At 39.3% G+C, this 22,380-nt stretch overlaps 1 protein-coding gene across 2 annotated transcripts in view; it reads right to left on the reverse strand.

Annotated features, from left to right (window-relative positions):
• cwf19l2 (CWF19 like cell cycle control factor 2) overlaps positions 1 to 22,380 on the reverse strand; it is a 119,329-nt gene that overhangs the window by 80,691 nt on the left and 16,258 nt on the right. For both annotated transcript variants that reach the window (XM_069891247.1, XM_069891248.1), the window contains exons 2-4: positions 14,207 to 14,317; positions 845 to 946; positions 559 to 663 (exon numbers count right to left, since the gene is read on the reverse strand). In XM_069891247.1, coding sequence (XP_069747348.1) covers positions 559 to 663; positions 845 to 946; positions 14,207 to 14,317 — 318 coding nt within the window. The remainder of the gene's footprint in view (positions 1 to 558; positions 664 to 844; positions 947 to 14,206; positions 14,318 to 22,380) is intronic.

Genomic DNA, 22,380 nt, shown 5'->3' on the forward strand with positions numbered 1-22,380 from the left:
GTTTAGTACACAGAAGTGCTGGAGAAACTCAGCAGGTCATGTATCATCCATGGAAAGTAAAGAAATACTGTATAACAAACTTTTCAGGCCTGAACACTTTTTCAAGGTACAAGCAAAAAGTACGTGTCCCAAAATAAAAATGGGGAGGAGTTCAGTCCAACCGGCAGGAGGTGGATATAGATGGTTAGCCACTGGAAGCTCCCTGCTACTGCAGCGGACAGAGCAAAGGTGCTCAATGAAACGGTCTCCCAGTCTGCGTCCAGGCTCTCCAATGTAGAAGAGATCACAATGGGAACACCAGATGCAGTAGACGACTTCTGCAGATACACAAGTGTTGCTTCTCTTGGAAAGAATGTTTGGAGCCTCAAATGATGGTGAAGGAGGAGGTGTGGACACAAATATAGCATTTCCTGCAGTCACAGGGATAGGTACCAAGGGGACAATTACCCTGCTTTATTTTAGTTTACATGGTTTCGAAGAAGAAAAACAAAGACTTTAAACTTTTCTTCCACATGTTTCTATATTATAATATTGTGTTCTTTAAAAGTTCCTTCAGACCTGAACAATGTCTATTTTTTCTGTAGAACTTGGTTGCTCTTCCTTGATTTTCCAGGCTTTCTGAATGTTTTCAGGATCAGCTTCAATCCATTCTATCTCTGAACTCTGAAGAGTAAAAATCAGTTAAAATACTGACAAACACATAAGTAGGATTTAATTGGTTCAATGAAATAATTAGTAAACAAATAAATTCCATACTGTTCACTTCTGTCAATTTATCTCACTTCTGTCAATTTAATGTCACAAAATAAAAGTATTTTATTTTCTTAATTGAATCTACACTTACAGAAGAACTGTCGCTGAATGTTTCAGTCTTTTCTTTTGACTTGTTCCTTTTTTTCACTTTTTTTGATTTCTTTTTTTTCTTCTTGGATTTAACAGAATGTTCCTACAAGAAAGTAGAATTGAAACATTTAACAAAAAATCCAGAAACTTCATTGCTCTTGTCAATTAATTTTTGAAAATATGCAGTCTTTAACCAATCAAGTTTATTGTCACACGCACTGAGGCACAATAAGGTTTGTTTTGCGAGCAGCCCAGCTCCTACAAAGGAGGTAAACATCGCTGAAGTGTTTTAGACTCGAAACACCCACTGTCTATTCCTTTCCATGCATACTGATTAACCTGCTGAGTTCCTCAAGTACTCTGTGTATTGCTCTAGTCAACCCATCCAGAGTTAGAGTGATAAATAGTAAGAACAAGGAGAAGGAAACATTATTTTCTTAGTATTTGGTTCATCGAAGAGTCTGAAAACAGAAGAAACTATCTTTGAATCAGGTGGTGCATGATCTCATGCTTATAAATCTTCCCGACAGGAGGACGGAGTGTGTGGCTTGGGAGGGACGCATTAGGGTTAGGGTCTTTTAATATGATGGCTGCTATTCCAAGGCAGCAAGAAGTTGAGATGGTGTCAATGGGGGGAGGAGGATTTGAATAAAGGTCTGAACTGTGCTTAAAACTCTGCAGTTTCTTGCATTCAGCAAGAAGTTGAGATGGTGTCAATGGGGGGGAGGAGGATTTGAATAAAGGCCTGAACTGTGCTTACAACTCTGCAGTTTCTTGCATTCTTGAGCAGAGCAGTGCTGATGCATTCTGACAAGATACTTGAGGAACATCCAGCATGTTTCTTTAAAAAAAATAACAGTACCAGAATATGTCTGCATATTTTATTTTGCTTCACTGAACATACTTCAGTGCCAATATCAAATTAGAATCACAGAACATTACAGGCCAAAAATTCTTCTAGCTTATTAACAAATATAAAGAAAAATTAATTTATTTATACACCAAAAAGAGAACACAAGATTGGGAACTGCGACATATTACAATTCTACAATTATTTATATAAAGGCAACATTTATTGGTTATTTTTTGAGAAGGAAACCTTGCAAAATGTTAATCTATTTCATTGTTTTTTTTATAAATTTTGATAGTATGGTATTGATGTGACATGATAAGTATATTTTGTGAAGTCACATTATATTGTCTACTGCAGTAAGTTGATTCTTCTATTAACAATTTATAAAACACCTTTAACAGAGCTGTGTATTCCAAAGCTTTTCACAAAGCATTAAGTGACATTAAACATTACAATACATCAGGACTAGCAACTGAAAACTTGGACAGAGCAATGGGGTTAAAGCAGAGTCATGAAAGAGGAAAGAAAACATGAGGGGACTTTGAGATTTAACAGATAATACAAATATTTGCAAAAAGAAAAAGATGTGAATGAAAAAAATTGTGGCAGAGAAGGGAATTAAAGCCAAAGTAAAAGCAAAAGAGGGCATACAAAGAAACAAAAATAAGGACTGGGAAACTTTTAAATACTGAGAGAAGGCAACTAAGAGGATAATTAGGAAGGAAAATATAAATTATGAAAGGAAATTAGCATGTAATATGAGGCCTTCATGAGCAACTTGGAGCAATATCCATTAGGTAATTTCATGGAAATAAGCAACAAATTGACCAAATATCAAATCTAATTTATAAAAATAGCATAGGCGGTAGTGATAAAATATATCACGATCACTTGGAAGTCCGATTCCCCTCTACTTATAGCTTGATGGACTGCTGAAATGAGCAGCTGTATACCTATGGGAAAAAAAAAATCACATATGACTTTAAAAATAAATATGACACTTTTGTAATGGTCTGGCAGCCATACCTGGATCACATATGGACCTAGATACAGTAACAAAAAGGAACAAAAAAGGTATAAAAGTAAATAAACACAATTAACACAAAAATGTAGTTTCCCAAACTGTAATCTATATGAGGGTTGATGCTGAACCAAGCCATGAAAGACCCCAACAATGAAGACGCTGTTTACATCCGGTACCGCACGGATGGCAGTCTCTTCAATCTGAGGCGCCTGCAAGCTCACACCAAGACACAAGAGCAACTTGTCCGTGAACTACTCTTTGCAGACGATGCCGCTTTAGTTGCCCATTCAGAGCCAGCTCTTCAGCGCTTGACGTCCTGCTTTGCGGAAACTGCCAAAATGTTTGGCCTGGAAGTCAGCCTGAAGAAAACTGAGGTCCTCCATCAGCCAGCTCCCCACCATGACTACCAGCCCCCCCACATCTCCATCGGGCACACAAAACTCAAAACGGTCAACCAGTTTACCTATCTCGGCTGCACCATTTCATCAGATGCAAGGATCGACAATGAGATAGACAACAGACTCGCCAAGGCAAATAGCGCCTTTGGAAGACTACACAAAAGAGTCTGGAAAAACAACCAACTGAAAAACCTCACAAAGATAAGCGTATACAGAGCCGTTGTCATACCCACACTCCTGTTCGGCTCCGAATCATGGGTCCTCTACCGGCACCACCTACGGCTCCTAGAACGCTTCCACCAGCGTTGTCTCCGCTCCATCCTCAACATCCATTGGAGTGCTTACATCCCTAACGTCGAAGTACTCGAGATGGCAGAGGTCGACAGCATCGAGTCCACGCTGCTGAAGATCCAGCTGCGCTGGATGGGTCACGTCTCCAGAATGGAGGACCATCGCCTTCCCAAGATAGTGTTATATGGCGAGCTCTCCACTGGCCACCGTGACAGAGGTGCACCAAAGAAAAGGTACAAGGACTGCCTAAAGAAATCTCTTGGTGCCTGCCACATTGACCACCGCCAGTGGGCTGATATCGCCTCAAACCGTGCATCTTGGCGCCTCACAGTTTGGCGGGCAGCAACCTCCTTTGAAGAAGACCGCAGAGCCTACCTCACTGACAAAAGGCAAAGGAGGAAAAACCCAACACCCATCCCCAACCAACCAATTTTCCCCTGCAACCGCTGCAATCGTGTCTGCCTGTCCCGCATCGGACTTGTCAGCCACAAACGAGTCTGCAGCTGACGTGGACTTTTTACCCCCTCCATAAATCTTCGTCCACGAAGCCAAGCCAAAGAAGAATCTATATACTTAAAATATATGTAAGCTCTGACAGTGAACGGATCTGTATGTAGGAAGGAGGGTATAGACATAGAAACATAGAAGATAGGAGCAGGAGCAGGTCATTCGACCCTTCGAGCCTGCTCCGCCATTCAACGAGATCATGACTGATCTTAAAGTTCAGTACCCCGTCCCCGCCTTCTCTCCGTAACCTTTAATACCCTTATATTGAAGAAATAGATCTAATTCCCTCTTAAATATATTTAATGAACGTGCCTCTACTGCCCTCTGTGGCAATGAATTCCACAGATTCACCACCCTCTGGGTAAAGAAATTCCTCCTCATCTCGGTCCTAAATGGTTTGCCTATTATCTTCAAACCATGGCCCCGGGTTCTGGATTTTCCCATCATTGGAAACATCCCATCTGCATCCATTCTGTCCAGTCCTCCCAGAATTTTATAGGTCTCTATGAGATCCCCTCTCAATCTTCTAAACTCCAGCGAGTACAATCCCAATTTGCGCAATCTTTCCTCATAAGTCATTCCTGCACTCCCTCCATTGCAAGAACATCCTTCCTTAGATAAGGTGACCAAAACTGCACACAATACTCCAGGTAGGGTCTCACCAAGGCCCTGTACAGCTGCAGTAAGGTATCCTTGTTCCTGTACTCAAGCCCTCTTGATATGAAGGCCAACATACCATTTGCCTTTTTAACCACCTGCTGTACCTGCATGCTCGCCTTCAGAGACTGGTGCACAAGTACCCCTAGGTCTCTCTGCACTTCCCCATCTCTTAATCTATTGCCATTCAAATAGTAATCTGCCCTCCGGTTTGTATTACCAAAGTGGATAACCTCACATTTATCCACATTGTAGTGCATAAACTTCCATTATCCTAATTTAAAAGTATATATCCTAATTTAAAAATATCATCTTCCAAAGCATGAGCTGCAATATCCTAAATTTAGATCTCTTTAATACAATAAATCAAACTCTGTGGCTGTTACTTTATGTAGTTTTAATTCATTGATAGAACAGATAAACATTTTGCATAGCTTTGCCACAAGACTTTCATTATGGTGAATAACAAAGCATTTACTGTATAAATATACAAAAATATATAGAGATAAAAAAACAAAAAAAATTCAAAGAAAAATTTCTCGTGCTCACGCTTCTTTCACATCTTGTACAGTTAAGCAAGCAGTTAGCCTGGGCAGATATTAGCACATATTACATCATAGTCACTATGCTAACACAACAAACAAGTTATCTTAAAGAGAGAGGCATAAAATTAACTAAAAATCAAAAACATAAGATTTTAACCTTTACATCTGGCCCTAATTATTATAGGAGGCATTAATGGCTAATATATAATAATTACTATTACAGATGTACAAAGTAAATACAGTAAGTATGATTAGAAATCAAAACTTTCAGCTTCCTGTAAAAGATAAATTTTAGTAATAGGTCTATTTAAGTAACCAGTCTTGGTTTTAATCTGCACTTGCCAAACAAACACTTTCTTGTCTGGAACTGTATACACAATTTTCCCCAGCAAACAAGAATTGACCATGAAAATTACAATATCTCCACATACAAAATTGTGTTTAGCTTTAAACTATTTTTGTCATTCTTGTAACTACAAAAGATATTCTTTAATCATCTTTTCCAAAATAAATCTGGAAGGAATTGCACTTGTTTCCATCTGTGTCTTGCATAAATATCTTCTTTTTGAAATTGACCTGCATGATGTGATCTTGTGGATGGGTTAAATATCCAATTAATTTACTTCTGAAGAAATGTATCATGAATTTGATGTTAAATCCAATTTTTAATTGCTTTTCATAACTCTAGTTGAGCTCCTATAAAGTTAGATCCATTATCAGAATTTAATTCTTTTACTTGACCATATCTGGCAATAAAACATTGAAGAACATTGATAAAAGAGTCTGTATCAAGCGATGACGCTGCTTCAATATGAATTGCTCTTGTAGTCAAACAAGTAAAAATAGCTCCGTATTGTTTTTCAATACTTCTTCCTCGTTTTACTTGCAAAGGACCAAAATAATCAACTACCACGTATGTAAATGGGGGTTCATCAGATGAAATTCTATCCTATGGGAAATCTGCCATTGTTGTTGTCCAGGTTGAGCATTTGCATATTGGCAATTAACACATTTTGATACAATTCTTTTGATCAATGTTGAAGCACCAAGGATCAAATATTTCTGACGTAGTTCTGATAACACATGATTATAATCACTATGATCTATTTTCTCATGCATATTAATCTTTATACAATTTACCCTTCCTATTAAAGTTATTGGTAAATCTTTCCATCTCTTTAAATCTTTTTTTTGTAATGGTAGAAAATTCAATTTATTAATACTAATAAAAATTCAAATTTCCTGCCATTAAGTACTAATATTAAATCTGTCCATTGATCGTCCCTTTCCCACTCCTCTCACTCCCACTATAACATATGTTACAAAAATCTTAGCCAATCTAGGCGTAAAATAAGAAAAGAAAGAAATAAGAAGTAGAAAACACTCCCCCCTCCACCAGAAGCGCATGATGTTGTTGTCTCTATTCCCCTGATCTATTCAGGATGTGATCCAAATCACATTCATACATATGACTTTGCAGTGGTTAGGCTTATGGTCCCCACTAACTCACTCGATATACCAAACAATCCTTTATTCTATTTTTATCATAGATTCTAATTATCTCATAGATTTTTTTTAAATGTATAGAGAGAGAGAGAGAGAGAGAGAGAGAGAGAGAGAGAGAGAGAAAGAGAGAGATCATTTAAAGGTTAAACCCTCCTCCCCATAAACTCTCAAAATATTACTTATTTTCCCTCAATTACAGTAAAACTATTTCCAACTGATAATACATTCAAGTATCAGCATCCACCTGTCTTGCTTTTTCAGGCAGTGAATTGGCATACACTTTTGCCTCATTAGATTCTGTGAAAAACCTATTTCTCCCTTCTGGAACAAAGATCTTCAAAATTGCCAGATACCTTAAGACAAAGGCATAACCTTTCTTCCATAACAGATTTTTAACTGCATTGAATTCTTTCCTCTTTTTCAACAACTCAAAACTTGTATCAGGATACAAAAAAATCTTTTTCCCATTATAAATCATGGGTGACTGTCAGTCATTTTGCTTTGCTGCCAGCTCTAAGATCTTCCCTTGTATTTCATATCTTAGAAATCTGACGAGTTTCGAGCACGGCTTCTGGTCCAGCTGTGGCTTTGGTCCCAATGCTCTCTCAATTTCAATGTCAACTTGAAATTCAGTCACTCCCAAAGATAGTGGAATCCAACACTGTAAAACCATTTTATTTTCTTGTCCTTCATCACCTTCTTTAACTCCAATAATCTCAATATTGTTTCTTCTGCTAAAGTTCTCTAAAATGTCTATTTTCTGCATGAACTGATCTTTTGTTGCAGCTGCTTCTGCTTGTACCACTTTAATTTGCTCCTTCTGCCTTGAATTTCAAATTCATTACCTTTAATTTTCTCATCCACAACTTCTTTTATCCATCTGCTACATCATTTTTTTTCAACTTTCCCCATAAAGGTTTTGTTTTCAGCTACAATCTCTCCATATCTTTTTATTTCTGCCATTATAAACTTCCTATCTTGTTGGGAAGATTCCATATATCTTTTCATTTCTGCTGCAGAAATTAATGATTCTTTCATTTTCTCCAGCTGTGGGGCCTTGGGACCTTGAGTACACAAAATCTCCTGTTCTTTCTGTTTGTCATCTTGCTCACTGGAGCTGGAAGTCTGTCTGTGTTTTTTTTAAAAAGTTGCCTCTTCACCCGAGTCAGGTGGCCATTGTCTGGAGAGGTAAATACCATTTTTAACCATCTTTATGTTCTAAGATATCTTTTGATACCTTTTCTACATAACCCTTGGCTATCATGTTTAACATGATATTTGCATCTTCTAAATGAAAGGAAGAATTTCTGTTGAATTTTCTCTTCAAATTCAGCATACACTGTTCTGCAAATTTCTCTTTTCTTCATAAGTAATGCTATATAGTAATGACCATCAATATGTTTAACAGAATTTGAAACTAAATCCAGAAACTGCTTGCCCTCCTTTGAAGGTTATTGAATATCTGTGAGACATTCAGGAAAATCAATTTTCAACTGTTGTTCCCACAGTTCATTAAGTTTCACAATTGAAATTCTGTTGACATTCACGTTCAACATCTCCTGATCATTATTCATTTTTCTTCCTAATGGTCCATTAATCATCTATCGTTCTCACATCATGTCCATCATTTTGACTCCTTATTACTTCTAGAGGTTTGAGAGCTTTTGGTACATCTAATGCAATTAACATCTCAATCTTGGCATCACTCTTGGTTAAGCAAACTTTTAGATGAGCCCACTGTTTGATATCATCCTAATATGGAATATTCTCCTTATTCACAGGCATAATCTTCTGAGTATATTATCTTGGAAGGTTACTGCTCAGGAAGGTTCTTGTCGGTTTTCAGAGAGAGATTTGTTACTCGTTGGACACACACAAACTGATTTCCTTCCGACCAACCACTTCAGTGTCTTTCCGAAGAAACTTGCCCCATCAGGGTTTTCTAGATGATAACCTCTTACTTTCAGGTCACCACAGAATTCCTTTTCTGTTTCCCTTATCTCAGGAAAAACATTGTACTGCCAGCCATCTCCTCTTGTATGGACCATAAGGGCTTTGAACAGACTGAATTCAGAACTCACAACCCATCTTCAAAATGGGGTTTCAAACAAGCTTCCAAAAGCCACTGCAGAAAATCAGCAGTCTCTTTCTCTGTGTCACAGTTAGAGAAAAACCTTCTTTACTCTCTCTGCTTGACCCTCCTAAAGCAGCACACTCCACCAAAACAGCTTGCTGACTCCCAAAAGCAATTTATGAGAGTCTTAACAATTTCCTGAGATGGACCCTTCCATTGCACCTCTTTGTGAGAATCTCCAGCACAGGAGTCTATTGTCTTTGCAGACTTGTAGGTACCACCTTATTCATAACTCTTGCATTTTAAAATTAGATCTGTTTTAAAGTGTTTGTACCTGTTTGAAATAACTAAAACCCTACAATCTATCTTCCAAAAACATATCTATAGATAATACAAAAAATAATCTGCCACAACACACACACTGGGAAGTCTGTTGTGCCGAGGAGGGTTGGAGGGAAGGGAAGAGATGGAAGGAAGGGGATAAGAGGGAAAGGGAGGGAACATCACTGAGCCTGAGGTCCCGCTCTCCTTGATGACGCTGTGAAAGGGATTATTCCGACTGCTTGTGGCTGGGAGACAGCAGCACGCATTTTGAGAGGGAGAGTTGGAGAGAAAAGTGATTAGGGAAGGTAAAGAAGAAAGAGAGGGAGAGAGAGTTACCTGAAAGAAGGACAATCGTTATTCTAATTTCATGTTGAGTGTTTTTTTCCCCCCCAACCTGTGAGGTCAGTTCAGCTCAGAAAAAAATTCAAATAAATGAGAATTTCTGATTTGTTTTGGATATCCAATTTAAAAAAAACATTTCAGATAAATGAGGATTTCGGAGAATCCGATTTCAGATAATTGGAGTTGTACTGTATTTGTAATGGATAAAAATCTTTCCTTAAATTTTCATCTTAATTCCTTGTAACTTAATTGAAGTGTTTTAAGTCTACATTTAACTTTATTATTTGCTTCCACAAGAACTGGTTCCTTTCCTATTCCTTACAGCTTTTTAATCAATGGGCAAACCAGTGATCTGTTTCTTCTTCTAAACCAAGAAATCAAATCCTTTTTTATTTCTATACTTGTTTGGTACACACTCTTCCTGTTTACTTCCATGACAAATTGCATAATTTTCTCAGGATTATGAACATTCTCAACTGACACATTTCAAGCTTCCATGAATCTTTCACTAGAACAATGGACTGCAAAATAAAATTAGTCCACTATTAGAATATTGTGTACAGTTCTGGTTGCCTCACGATAGCTTCACAGACAGTGCAGAGATGATCTATGAGGATGCTGCCTGGATTGGAGAATGCGTCTTATGAGGTAAGGTTAACAGAGAATTAACAAGGTTTAATTAACATGGCAAGGTTAACAGTTTTCTCCTCCCTCACCACCATTTGGTGCCCCAAACAGTTTCTTCCAAGTAAGACAACACTTCATTTGTGAATCTGAGAGGGTAATCTACTGCATTCGGTGCTCCTGTTGTGGTGTCCTCTATATCAGACAGAGCTGGCTCAGACTGGGAGATCACATCACTGAGCACCTCAGTTCTGTCCATTGCAATAGTGTGGATTTCCCAGTGGCAACCCATTTCATTTCCCTGTCCCATTCCCTTGGTGACATGTCTGTCCATGGTCTCATGCACTGCCAGGCTGAGGCACCCCACAAATTGGAGGAACAACAACACATCATCTGTCTGCTTACCCTCCAACTAGATGGCATTAACATTGACCTCTCCGGTTTCTGTTAAACCTATCCCCGCCATCTTTGCCCTGTCTTGCTTCCTCTAGTTCTCTTTCTCTCTCTTCCCTTTTCCCATCTCCTTTCACAGAGCCAAAATCAATTCTTACCTTTCCTCCTCATATCCAATTAACACCTTTTGTCTGTTGGTCTGGACCCCTCCCCCTCCCATTCTTCCCCCTTTCTCTCCTAGTCTTTGCTCAGGCACCTTCCTGCTTTTTGCTTATACCTTATAGAAGGGCTCAGGCCCGAAACATCAGTAATAATATCTTTACCTCCTATGGATGCTGTGAGACCAGCTGAGTTCCTCCAGTATTTCTGTGTTTTCAATAGAACAGAAAATCCTACATCCAATTGTAAATACTGAAAGTATATGAATTTAAGCCAAAAATGTGTTTAAAGAGACTGAAAAATGTTGGGGAAAGATTGACTGCTTCTACTTTAAAATTCAAAGACAAGATGAAGTAAGTTTTTAAACTTCAGTTGGAGTAAATATCTTTCCCACAGGAAAAATAGCTTGAAACTTCATAAGAGAAAGTTCAACAAATAAGTAATTAAAAAGATATGGCAGAAAGAGAGTTTGTGAGAAACCAAGATGAGAATTTATTGATATGGAACCGGTTTCCTGGGCAAAGCGTTAAAAAGGACTGTAAACTTTTGCTAGTGAAAGATTTTGAAACAGTTTGTTTAGACGTTCTCAAGAAATTCTGTTTACAAAATAAAGGAGTCGTCTTGGATAGAAGTTTTACAATCACAATTAATAATGCAAAGTCAACATTGTTAGACAGAATCTGTAGAAAAATTGGCATTTAGCTAATGTTTCCACACTTCCAAATATCCTTCTTGTTCCCATGACCCTATTTTGTGAGAGAGCTTTCTGCATTAAAATAACAATGGGGAATTTGCTCTAAAAATGTTCTTGTATGGTTTCCACAACTTAAAAGCCCCTTTAAAATTAATGTTTTTCTTTATGCACCATTAGCTTTTACTTTCTAGGTATTTACTTTATTATAGCGCAAGTAAAGAGAAAGTAATTTTCCTCCTTGAAAAATCATGAATTCTGATATTGTAGCGACCAGTGTCTCAGGTCAACACAGGAAATGGCCTTCGAACCCGGCGACCGGCAAAACATGTGCAGGCTGAAACGCCTGTTTCCACAGGCCACCAGCAGAGCACTGAAACTGGCCAATCACCGCCGGTGGATCACAGGGGACCCAATTGGGGCCCGGGTATTTGAGGTAACCGATCGGCAGCTGACCAGTTCAAGTCACACCCTGGTGGTAACGTGGTCACGCTGACTATAAAAGGTAGAGCTGCCACTGTATAAACTCAGTGTCGAATACACTCTACTGGTGTGTGTGTCTTTCTTCTCCTGTGAATTCGAGCAACAGCCTTAGGGCTATAACTTTGCTCTAGCGACCTCACTACAGTTTCTTCCATTCATCAAGGAGGAAGACTCCGTCTGGTCCAAAAGGCGCTTTGGATCCAAAGATGGAAAAGCAACCTGCAATCAATGCCATAGCATTGAACTTGCCTGGCTTCTGGATATCGCAACCACGGGTGTGGCTCCAACAAGCCGAGGCGCAGTTTGCCATTCGACGGATCTCTGCCAACAATACGTGGTCAGTGCCCTCAATCAGGACACCGCATCATCGGCTTCCTCCAGCAGCCCCTGGAACAAGGAAGGTATGTGGCCATCAAAGAGCTGTTATCCCACACTTTTGGGCTCTCAAAGCGTGAGCACACTGCCTGACTGTTGCATATCAATGGTTTGGGAGACAGGGCCCCTTCTGCCCTCATGAGCAATATACTCACTCTCAATGATGGCCACAGCTCCAGCAGATCTTCCTGGAGAGGCAGCCCGAGGACATCCGGCTGCTCATCATGGAGGAAGACTTTGATGACCCCAGGAAGGTGGCTGCCTGAGCAGACTTGCTACTGGCAGCTAAGAGGGCCACCTATGCTTCACTTGAGTAGGTGACAGGACCGTGTCATCAGTGCCCAGCCAAGAAAACCACCGACTAACTGTCCAACCGCCATGCCCCACTGGTGACTACTGTTTCTATCACTGACGGTGGGGTTCCAAGGTCTATCGATGCCACTCCCCCTGAATGTTCCAGGGAAATGCCTAGACCAGCCGTTGTTAATGGTTGCGATGGCCGGCCAATTGCATAGCCTCCTACAAATTCAAGACTCCTTGTCAGACTGATGTTTCTTGGTGGACACTGGAGCACAATACAGCGTCATTCCCCCGACCAACCTGGAGGGAAAAGTGGGCTGGGAGCTCTGAGCAGAAACGGCTCCAACATCCGAACATTTGGCAACCACACCACTCCCCTATGCTTTGGGGACAGGCAATTTACTTGGAAGTTTACGGTGGTGGCTGTGCAACAACTATTACTGGGTGCAGATTTCCTGCAGGCCAACTCAGATATTTCAGTCACTTTCACTCAAGGGCACTGAACTCACCAGACCCCACCTGCCAAAAATGAATTTGCTCGTGTCCAAGCAGAATTCCCCTCCATCACAATGCCTTACATCCATTCAGCACAACCAAACATGGGGTGAGGCACCAAATCATTACAGAGGGCCTTCCCTTCCACTCCAGGGCGCAGCGTCTCCTCCCTGAGAAATTCAACCTAGCTAGGGACGAGTTCAAAAAGATGGAGTTACTCAGCATTGTGCGACGCTCCAATAATCCTTGGGCCTCCCCTCTCCATATGGTCCCCAAGGCAACGGGTGGTTGGAGGCCGTACAGAGACTACCGCTACCTCAACGAGGCCACCATACCGGACAGATATCCAGTGCCCCATATCCAAGACTTCACTGCTAATCCGCACTGAGCACACCACCCACATAAAATAATTATTCTCCAGGCTGAGTGATTTCAGTCTAATCATCAACCCGGTTTGGCCGAAAGACTATCGACTTCCTGGGCCATCGTATCGACCAACATGGACCCAGACCATTACCCACTAAGGTGGATGCTATTCGCTCTTTCCCCGTGCCATCAACGGCGAGAGGATTATAAAAGTTTGGAGGTATGGTGAACTTTTATCGCCGCTTCATACCTGCAGCGGCCCTGCATCATGAGCCCACTCTTTCCCCTCAAGGCAGGGCACAGTAAAAACATACAATGGACCCAGGAGGAAACAGAGGCCTCCCAGGCCATCAAAAACACCTAGCCAATGCCACCCCTCCTCGTGCACCCGCGGACAGACACCCCGACCGGCCTCATGACAGACGCCTCCAGCACAGTGGTTAGGGGTGTACTTGAGCAACTGGTGAAAGGACAATGGCAACCACTGGACTTTTTCAGTAAACACCTCAGGTCACCAGAGCTCAAGGACAGTGCCTTTGATAGAAAATTGTTAGCCTTATACCTGGCAATTTGGCACTTTTTTTTTACTTCCTAGAGGGCAGGAAGTTCAAAATTTACACGAACCATAAACCCCTTACCTTCACCTTCAGTAAGGTGTTAGAACCATGGTCCGCCAGGCAACAACAGCACCTGTCCGACATTTCCAAATTTACAATGGACATTGAACACATAGCCAGAAAATCCAACATGGTGGCCGACGCCCTATCTCGTCTGGCTATCTTGGTAGTGAATGACCTTAGCCGTAGAGACCTCACTACAGTATAATGAAATTTAAAAAATTTAATAGATCAACCAATTTTCTCTCCAATTCTCTTATTTTTGTATAATAAAAAATCAACAGAATCTCATTACTGCAATTATACCAGTAATAATTATATAAAACAAACTTCTATTACCTCTGAAAATTCTTCAATTCGTTCATTAACATCTGGCAACATCCATGTGTCTTCACCACGCAAATGTTTGAGCTGCTTCCGTTTCTCTTCTTTTTCATATTTAGCTTGAGCCTAAAGTGCAAAAAGATTTCATGATGATGTGAATGTCTACAAAAATAAATTCTGATTATTTTACTCCATCTTTTTGTAAATGGAAAGCATTTCTTGGTTATTTTTTTTAGGGCTTAGTAGAATGGAAGACCAGGTACAGACATTACATTTGTGCATTCTACCTAACCCTCTGAATGCTTCTAGCATCTGTTTTGGTTTCTAATTTACAGCATCTATTCATTTTTTCTCTCTCTCTCCCACCCCCCCTCCCATGTTTTTGTCTACTTCCCCCAGTTTTATCTAACATTTTTGATCATAGTCGTGCTCAACATTATTAATCTTATAGTGTTTAAAAAAAAAATTGTGGGGGGAGGGGGGGAGAGTAGATTCAAATAGTAGGACCCAAACTGCTTGGAGAACAAAAAAATGTGCTGTCAAAGAACAAAGGCAACATGAAAAAAGCAGAAAAGATTAAAGCTCATAATTATCCAAGAATCAACAAATGTAAATGATTGATTGCTACAAAGATAAAATCAGGTTAATTTAAAAAACGAGCACAGATTGTGATGAAATAACTGAGTAAAGCATGAGAAGAAAAAAATCTCTTAAAATATTTTCAACTCTTCTAGGAAAAGGTCATTTTCTAGACAGGCAGAGAAATTCAATCCTTGAAAGTTTGCAACCTGTGATGTACATTGCAGAATGAAAATGCAAGTCTCAAAAAGATAAATTTGAAATGCTTGTACAAATGTGGTTACCAGCAACTCTATTATAATTATATATTTGATTCACCAATTGTTGGAGGAACTCAGCTGCATATAAGGAGACAAAAAGATAGTCAACATTTTGGGTTGAGACCCTACAACAAGGCAGAGCGCAGAGGGGTGATAGCCAGTAGAAAGGGTGAGAGGGAGGAGTGAAGCAGGGATTGGAGAGCCACAGGCTGGAACAGATAAGGAGGGAAATGATAGGTAGATGGAGCCAGGAACAGGAGGGTCGTCAGAGTCAGGGGTTGGGGTCTGATAGGTAGATACAAGGTGAAGATAATAGTAGATGGGGGCAGGTGCTTGAGAATGAAGGTAGAGACAGGGTCAGAAAGACATCGTGGAAACAAAAGGACGCAGATGCAGAATCTGATAGGGAAGGATGATAAACAGAACCAGATATGGGAGCGCTTGAAGACTGATGGAACTGGGTGGTGGTGGGGGGCAGGGAGTGAGAAGAAGAGAAGTTCAAGAAACAAAGGTACACAAAGAGTACAAGTGACTTAAAATTGGGGGAAAAAAAACAATGTTTATACCATTGGGTTGAAGATGACACTGGCGGATTAGGGGGTGCTGTTCTTCTCACTTGAATGGGTGGAAATCCAAAGGAAGATGAAATGCATGCAAGCAGAAGATCAGGATGGCAAGCAGGAGATCAATCGGAGTGCAGATGTTTTAAAGTCTCTGACATAGTGGTCACACTGGAAGCATCAAATGCACTCAACAAGTTTGGTTGGAGAAGGGGTATTTTATCAAGAAGTGTGATGCTTTGTTTGTTTATGTTATGATAAAAATACAGGTTGTACCTCTTTAATCCGGCGACAATGGGACCTGGCCATTGCCGGACCACAGAAAATGCCGGAAAACAGAAATTGACCCCCAAAGGACCCCCACTATTTAAAAATATTCAAGGTAAAACAAAGCTTAAAACAGGAAATAATACTGTTGGGACGGCACAGTTAGCATAGCGGTTAGCGCCACACCTTCACAGCACTAGCAATTGGGACTAGAATTCGAGACCCATACTGTCTGACAGCAGCAGATTCAAACGTGCTGGACCAAATGGTGCCGGATAAGAGAGGTACAACTTGCAGTATTTTTCAGAAGAAATTAGCTCTTTGACTATATTCATCACAATCATTATTTTCTATATTTATGGAAAAAGCAAGGAAAATATGGAACATATGTTTTCAGTTAGAATGACAACAAAAAAAAACTATTAATTTTTTGTTGAAAAAAACATTTCTTTCCAACTCCAGGACAAGATGACACAACATTTTGGCCAAGTCTGGAATTTGCAATCAATCAATGTTCACCCCGAAGCACATTCAATATGAGAGTTCATAAACTAATCTGGACAACAAATATTTTCAAAACCTTTCCTTCCTGAAAAAAAGAGCATAATGATAGACAACTTCAAGCTGAACACAAAGATCATTTTAGATTTGCCCTGTCACGTAAAAGGGGGAAATATTAACTTTTATTGAATTTAACGTGATTAATTGCATAATATATCTCTGATTTGACTGCACATGTTGCATAACAAGTGTGAGGAACCCAGGGTTTCAGATTCAGAATTTATTGTCATGAACAACTCATGAAATTCAGTGTTTTGTGGCAGCATCATATACATTCATATTATAACCATCTTACAATATGTCTATAAATTAAAAAGTAAGGCAGTTGTGTCAGAGAATATAGATAGGTTTTTGGGAGATAAATTGGAAAAGGTTTGTTAGAGTAAATTACATACAAATACTTTAAAACATATCTTATTTAAAATACTAGAACTCTGCCCCATACTCAACATATCGGCTCCACAGCTTTTGCAAGAGCTTTGGAGAGGGCTCAAAAGACTTCACTAATGGATTGTTGTTTACAAAAGGCAACAGATGAAAGATCTTGTTGGAGCCACAGATTGTCTGGAAGAGAACTTGTTGTTCTAAGAGGGTCATTTGGTTTTGCAAGCAGAGTGAGTCAAACAGGCTTTCTCTCAGAGAGGGAGAGAGATTATTCTACAGTGTTTCAGCCAGCAGAAGCAGCTGGGACTGGAACACGACAAGCTGGCAAGCTTGTGGAAAGACAGCCTGGTCAAAGCCCTTGTGGTTTATGCAAGAGGAGAGAACTGGCTGTCTAATGTTTCACTTGGAATAAGAGAAGCAAAAAGGAATTCTGTGGTGACCTGAAAGAAAGAGGTTATCATCTGGAAAACCCTGAAGAGGCAAGTTTAATCAGCAAGACACTGAAGTGGCTGATTAAAAAGGAACAACAAATCTCTCTCTGAAAACCGACAAGAACCGGGAGGAGTAATGTGATGGAGTAGTGGCCGGTAGGAGAATACCAGCCCTCTCCAGAAAAGAAGGAAAAAAGTGAAGAAAAAGCAAAGCCCCAGACACACAAATCACAACAAATAAAAAATAAAGGTGTGGAGAAAATGGCATCTAAAAAAGAAAAGCCAAAAACAATGGGAAGAAAAGAGGAAGGAAAGATGCTGGAAGAGAAAGGTGAAGGCCTTACCTGCACAAAAAAGCAGGGACCTGCCGTGGAAAGAGGAGCCTGCTCCCCGAGGTTAGTGAAGACCCCCCCGGGGTCGCGAGCCAACAACCGTGGGACTGCAAAAATGGCTCATGGAGCCAAACAGTGATGCGCACGACAAGGAGAACACCGACAGGAGAGGGGACCATCTGTGGAGTGAAAAGCCACAGCATGAACAGCTGAGAGAGGCCCGACAGCAGGGTTCCCAGCTGGAAGATAAAGAAAACAACAGGACCGGGAAGGATGAGAAAGAAAAAAAGGAAGCAAGAGACACAACAGATAACCAGCCCAGAAGTGGACCAACATCAAGAAACCATGGAAAAAAAACCCAACAAACTGAAACAAGCAGCTCAACAAGAAAGTCAGAAGAGACACAGATACAAGGAAGAGAAATAGAAGATACAAACCCAAGAACAGACACAGAAGAAGAACACCAAGCTCTGCACAGAGGAATAGGAGGTAAAATGAATGGACAGTACATAGATTTTAAAAAATTTCAAGAACAAATGAAAGCATTAAAAGAATGGTTGACACTAGAATTTAGTGAAATGAAAAGAAAAATGAAAAGTACAGAAGAAAAAGTGAGTAGAATAGAGCTGGTCATAACAGATGTAGGGAAAGGATTAGAAAATATGGAAGAATGTGCTTTGGCGGTAGAAATGGAAGTAAACAACTTAAAAAGAAAATTGGATGAAAGTGACAAAAAAGTTAAAGAAGCACAAGAGTTGTTAGCTCAGAAGATGGATATAATGGAAAACTATAGTAGGCGAAACAATGTAAAGATAGTGGGCCTTAAGGAAGATGAAGAAGGCAAAGATATGAAAGAATTTTTAAAAGAATGGATCCCAAAAGTCCTGGGAATGCCAGAAACGCAGGAAGGAATGGAAATAGAAAGGGCACATAGAACATTAGCCCCGAAACCACAGTCACAACAAAAACCAAGATCTGTTTTAGTAAAATTCCTGAGATACAAGACAAGAGAACATATATTGGAGATGGCAATGAATAAAACTAAAGAAGACAAAAAACCACTGGAATACAAAGGTCAAAAAATTTTTTTCTACCCAGACATAAGTTTTGAGCTCCTAATGAAGAGGAAGGAGTTTAATGCAGCAAAATCGATCCTATGGAAGAAAGGCTATAAATTTATGCTAAGATATCCAGCGGTGCTTAAAATAGTTATCCCAGGGCAGCAAAACAGACTGTTCTCGGATCCGGAGAAAGCACGAGAATTTACAGAACGTCTGCAAGACAGAAAGAGAGATGTAACAAGAACAAAGAACGACAACAAACTACATATAAAGAAGTAAAAATAATGTACAAGTAAGAACTAAAGGAGGAAAGAAAAGGGAAGTAAGGGAAAAGGGGGGGAAAAAAAGGAGAGGTTAAAAAATAAAAATAAAAAAAGCAAAAGAAAAGGGGAGCTTTGTCGTAATGTGAAGATAAAAGTCTTTTCTGGAGGGGGTTGGGTGGGAGAGAATAACAGTCACTGCAAAATCAGTTGACACCTGCAAAGGTGGTTGCCTGGCAAGGGATAAGGGGCGACTCAGGTGGGGGGGGGGAGAAGAGGAGACACTTGGGGTTAAGGGAATTTTAGATGTGGGAATGGTTGAAATATTTTATATTTTAGAAGTGTTTTCATACGGTGCGTTCAAAAAAAGAAAACTGAGAAATGGAAATAGGGGAAAGGTTGTGGTGAGGAAGCAGAAATGAGATGTAAACAAAGTATGAGATGGCCATGTTGAACTATATGACTATAAATATTAATGGAATGCATAACCAAATCAAAAAGAAGAGGCTATTAAATTTACTGAAATACAAAAAAAATAGATATAGCATTCGTGCAGGAAATGCATCTAACTGAAGTGGAAGACAATAAATTAAGGAGAAACTGGGTAGGGCATATAACGGCCACATCATATAACTCAAAAGCCAGAGGTGTAGCTATATTAATCAATAAAAATGTACCAATCAAAATAGAGGAGGAAATAATAGATCCAGCAGGGAGATATGTAATGTTAAAATGTCAGATAATATTCGGAACTCTGGAATTTGGTTCAATATATTTGGACCTAATGAAGAGAATCAAAAGTTTATGCAAGATATTTTTTTGAAGATTGTAGATACGCAGGGGGATATATTGATAGGAGGGGACTTTAACCTTAATTTGGATTCAAAGATGGATAAAACTGGATAAAAGACTAGCAGAAAGAACAGAGTAGCCAAATTTATGATTAAATCAATGCAGGAAATGCAACTTTTGGATATATAGAGGAGACAACACCCAAAGGAGAAGGAATACTCGTATTATTCGAGTAGACAGAAAACATACTCAAGGATTGACCTGTTCCTGTTGTCAGCCCATATCCAAGGGAGAGTTAGGAAAACGGAATATAAAGCTAGATTGTTATCGGATCACTCACCCCTGTTATTAGCAGCTCTAGCTGGAGGACATCCCACCAAGAACGTAAATATGGAAATTAAACTCCATGCTACTTAAAAGACAGGATTTTAGAGAATTCATTGAGCGACAAATTAAAATGTACTTTGAAATAAATATGGAATCAGTGAAAGACAAATTTATATTATGGGATGCAATGAAAGCCTTCATCAGAGGGCAGTTAATAAGTTATGTAACTAAGATGAAGAAGGACTACAATCAGGAAATAGAACAGCTGGAAAGGGAAATAGTAAGTACAGAAAAAGAACTAGCAACAAGGAAAGATTCAACAAAAAGAAGGGAATTGGCAGACAAAAAAATAAAATACGAAACACTACAAACGTATAAGGTACAGAAGAACATAATGAAAATAAAGCAGAAGTATTACTAGCTAGGAGGAAAATAAAACGCACAAAATACTAGCTTGGCAGCTTAAAACAGAACAAGCTAAAAGAACAGTATTGGCATCAAGGAAAAAGGACAAACAAATTACATATAACCCAACAGAGATCAATGAAAACTTTAAGGAATTCTACGAGCAATTATACCGAACTGAGAACGAAGGGAAAGAAGACAAAATAGATGAGTTTCTAGCTAAAATTTAATTACCGAAATTGCAAGAAGAGGAGCAAAACAAATTGATAAAACCATTTGAAATAGAGGAAATATAAGATATATTAAAAAAGCTACCAAACAATAAAATGCCTGGGGAGGACGGACTCCCGATAGAATTCTATAAAACATTTAAAGAGTTACTAATTCCTCCTCTCCTGGAAGTAATGAACCAGATAAAAGAAACACAAAACATGCCAGATTCATGTAAAACAGCAGTAATTACAGTAATACCAAAGATGGTGAAAGATCCACTAACACCAGCATCGTATAGACCAGTAGCTCTACTTAACTCAGATTATAAGATAATAGCAAAACTATTAGCAAACAGATTGGCCGACTGTGTACCAAAAATATTAAAACTAGATCAAACTGGATTTATTAAGAAAAGACGAACAACGGACAATGTTTGTAAGTTCATTAACTTAATGCATACAGTACAAGGAAATAAGATGCCAACAGTGGCGGTTGCTTTAGACGCAGAGAAAGCCTTTGACAGGGTAGAATGGAATTATTTATTCAAAGTATTACAGAGGTTCAACCTACCAGAGAAATATATTAATTGGATTAATGCATTATACAAGGGTCCAATGGCGAAGGTGAGAGTAAATGGATATATATCAAACCAATTTAAATTAATCAGGTCAACTAGGCAGGGATGTTCATTATCTCCCTCACTGTTTGCTTTAGCAATAGAACCATTGGCAGAACTGATAAGAACAGAAAATAAAATAAAAGGGATAAAATCAGTCTATTTGCAGATGACATCATAGTATACCTAACAGAACCAGAATTATCAATAAAAAATTACACAAGAAATTGAAGGAATATGGAGAAATATCGAGGTACAAGATCAACGCAAATAAAAGTGAAGTGATGCCAATGAACAATGCAGATTTCACAAAGTTTAAAAAAGAATCACCATTTAAATGGCAAACACAAGCAATTCGATACCTAGGGATTAGACTAGACAATAACCTAGGCCATTTATACAAATTAAATCATCAGCATTAATGAAGAAATTACAAGACGACTTAGAACATTGGAAAGATTTACCACTAACACTGATAGGGAGGGTAAATTGCATTAAAATGAATATCTTCCCAAAGATACAATACCTATTTCAATCATTACCAATTCCCTTAACAGAGAAATTCTTCAATGAGCTAAAGAAAATAATAAGGAAATTCTTATGGAAAGGGGGGAAACTGAGGATAGCGCTAGATAAATTAACAGAATGGTACAAACAAGGGGGCTTTCAGCTACCAAACTTTAAGAATTATTATAGAGCAGCACAATTAAGATAGCTATCAGATTTTTAATCAAACAAGGGAAAAACCAGATTGGACCAGGATAAAACTTTACCCATCATTGTGCGTGCGTGCGTGCGTATTCCAACAAATAGACAACTCTTATTCTGGTCCAAGAGTTCCCATAAATCAAAATAGGGCCCGGTGTCATCATCTGCAATCCAGTAACAATAGTTTCATTTAAGACTGAAATAACAACAAAAAAAGGGAAAGAGTTATAAAACCCTCCCCCATAAAATGCCAGAAAAGCTGGCATTACCACCTTCCTCACCACAAAAACACACGCAGATGTCAGAGAGCAACCCCAGACTCCCGGGGGAAAAAGAATGACATGGTCATTAAGACTAACAGAAAAAAAAGGAGAGATTCCTCCCCTCCCACCCATTCATCAACAAATCATTTCAACAAGTCCTCTCTATGCCG

Source organism: Narcine bancroftii, chromosome 7, assembly GCF_036971445.1.
Source record: "Narcine bancroftii isolate sNarBan1 chromosome 7, sNarBan1.hap1, whole genome shotgun sequence".
NCBI classification, from domain to species: domain Eukaryota; kingdom Metazoa; phylum Chordata; class Chondrichthyes; order Torpediniformes; family Narcinidae; genus Narcine; species Narcine bancroftii.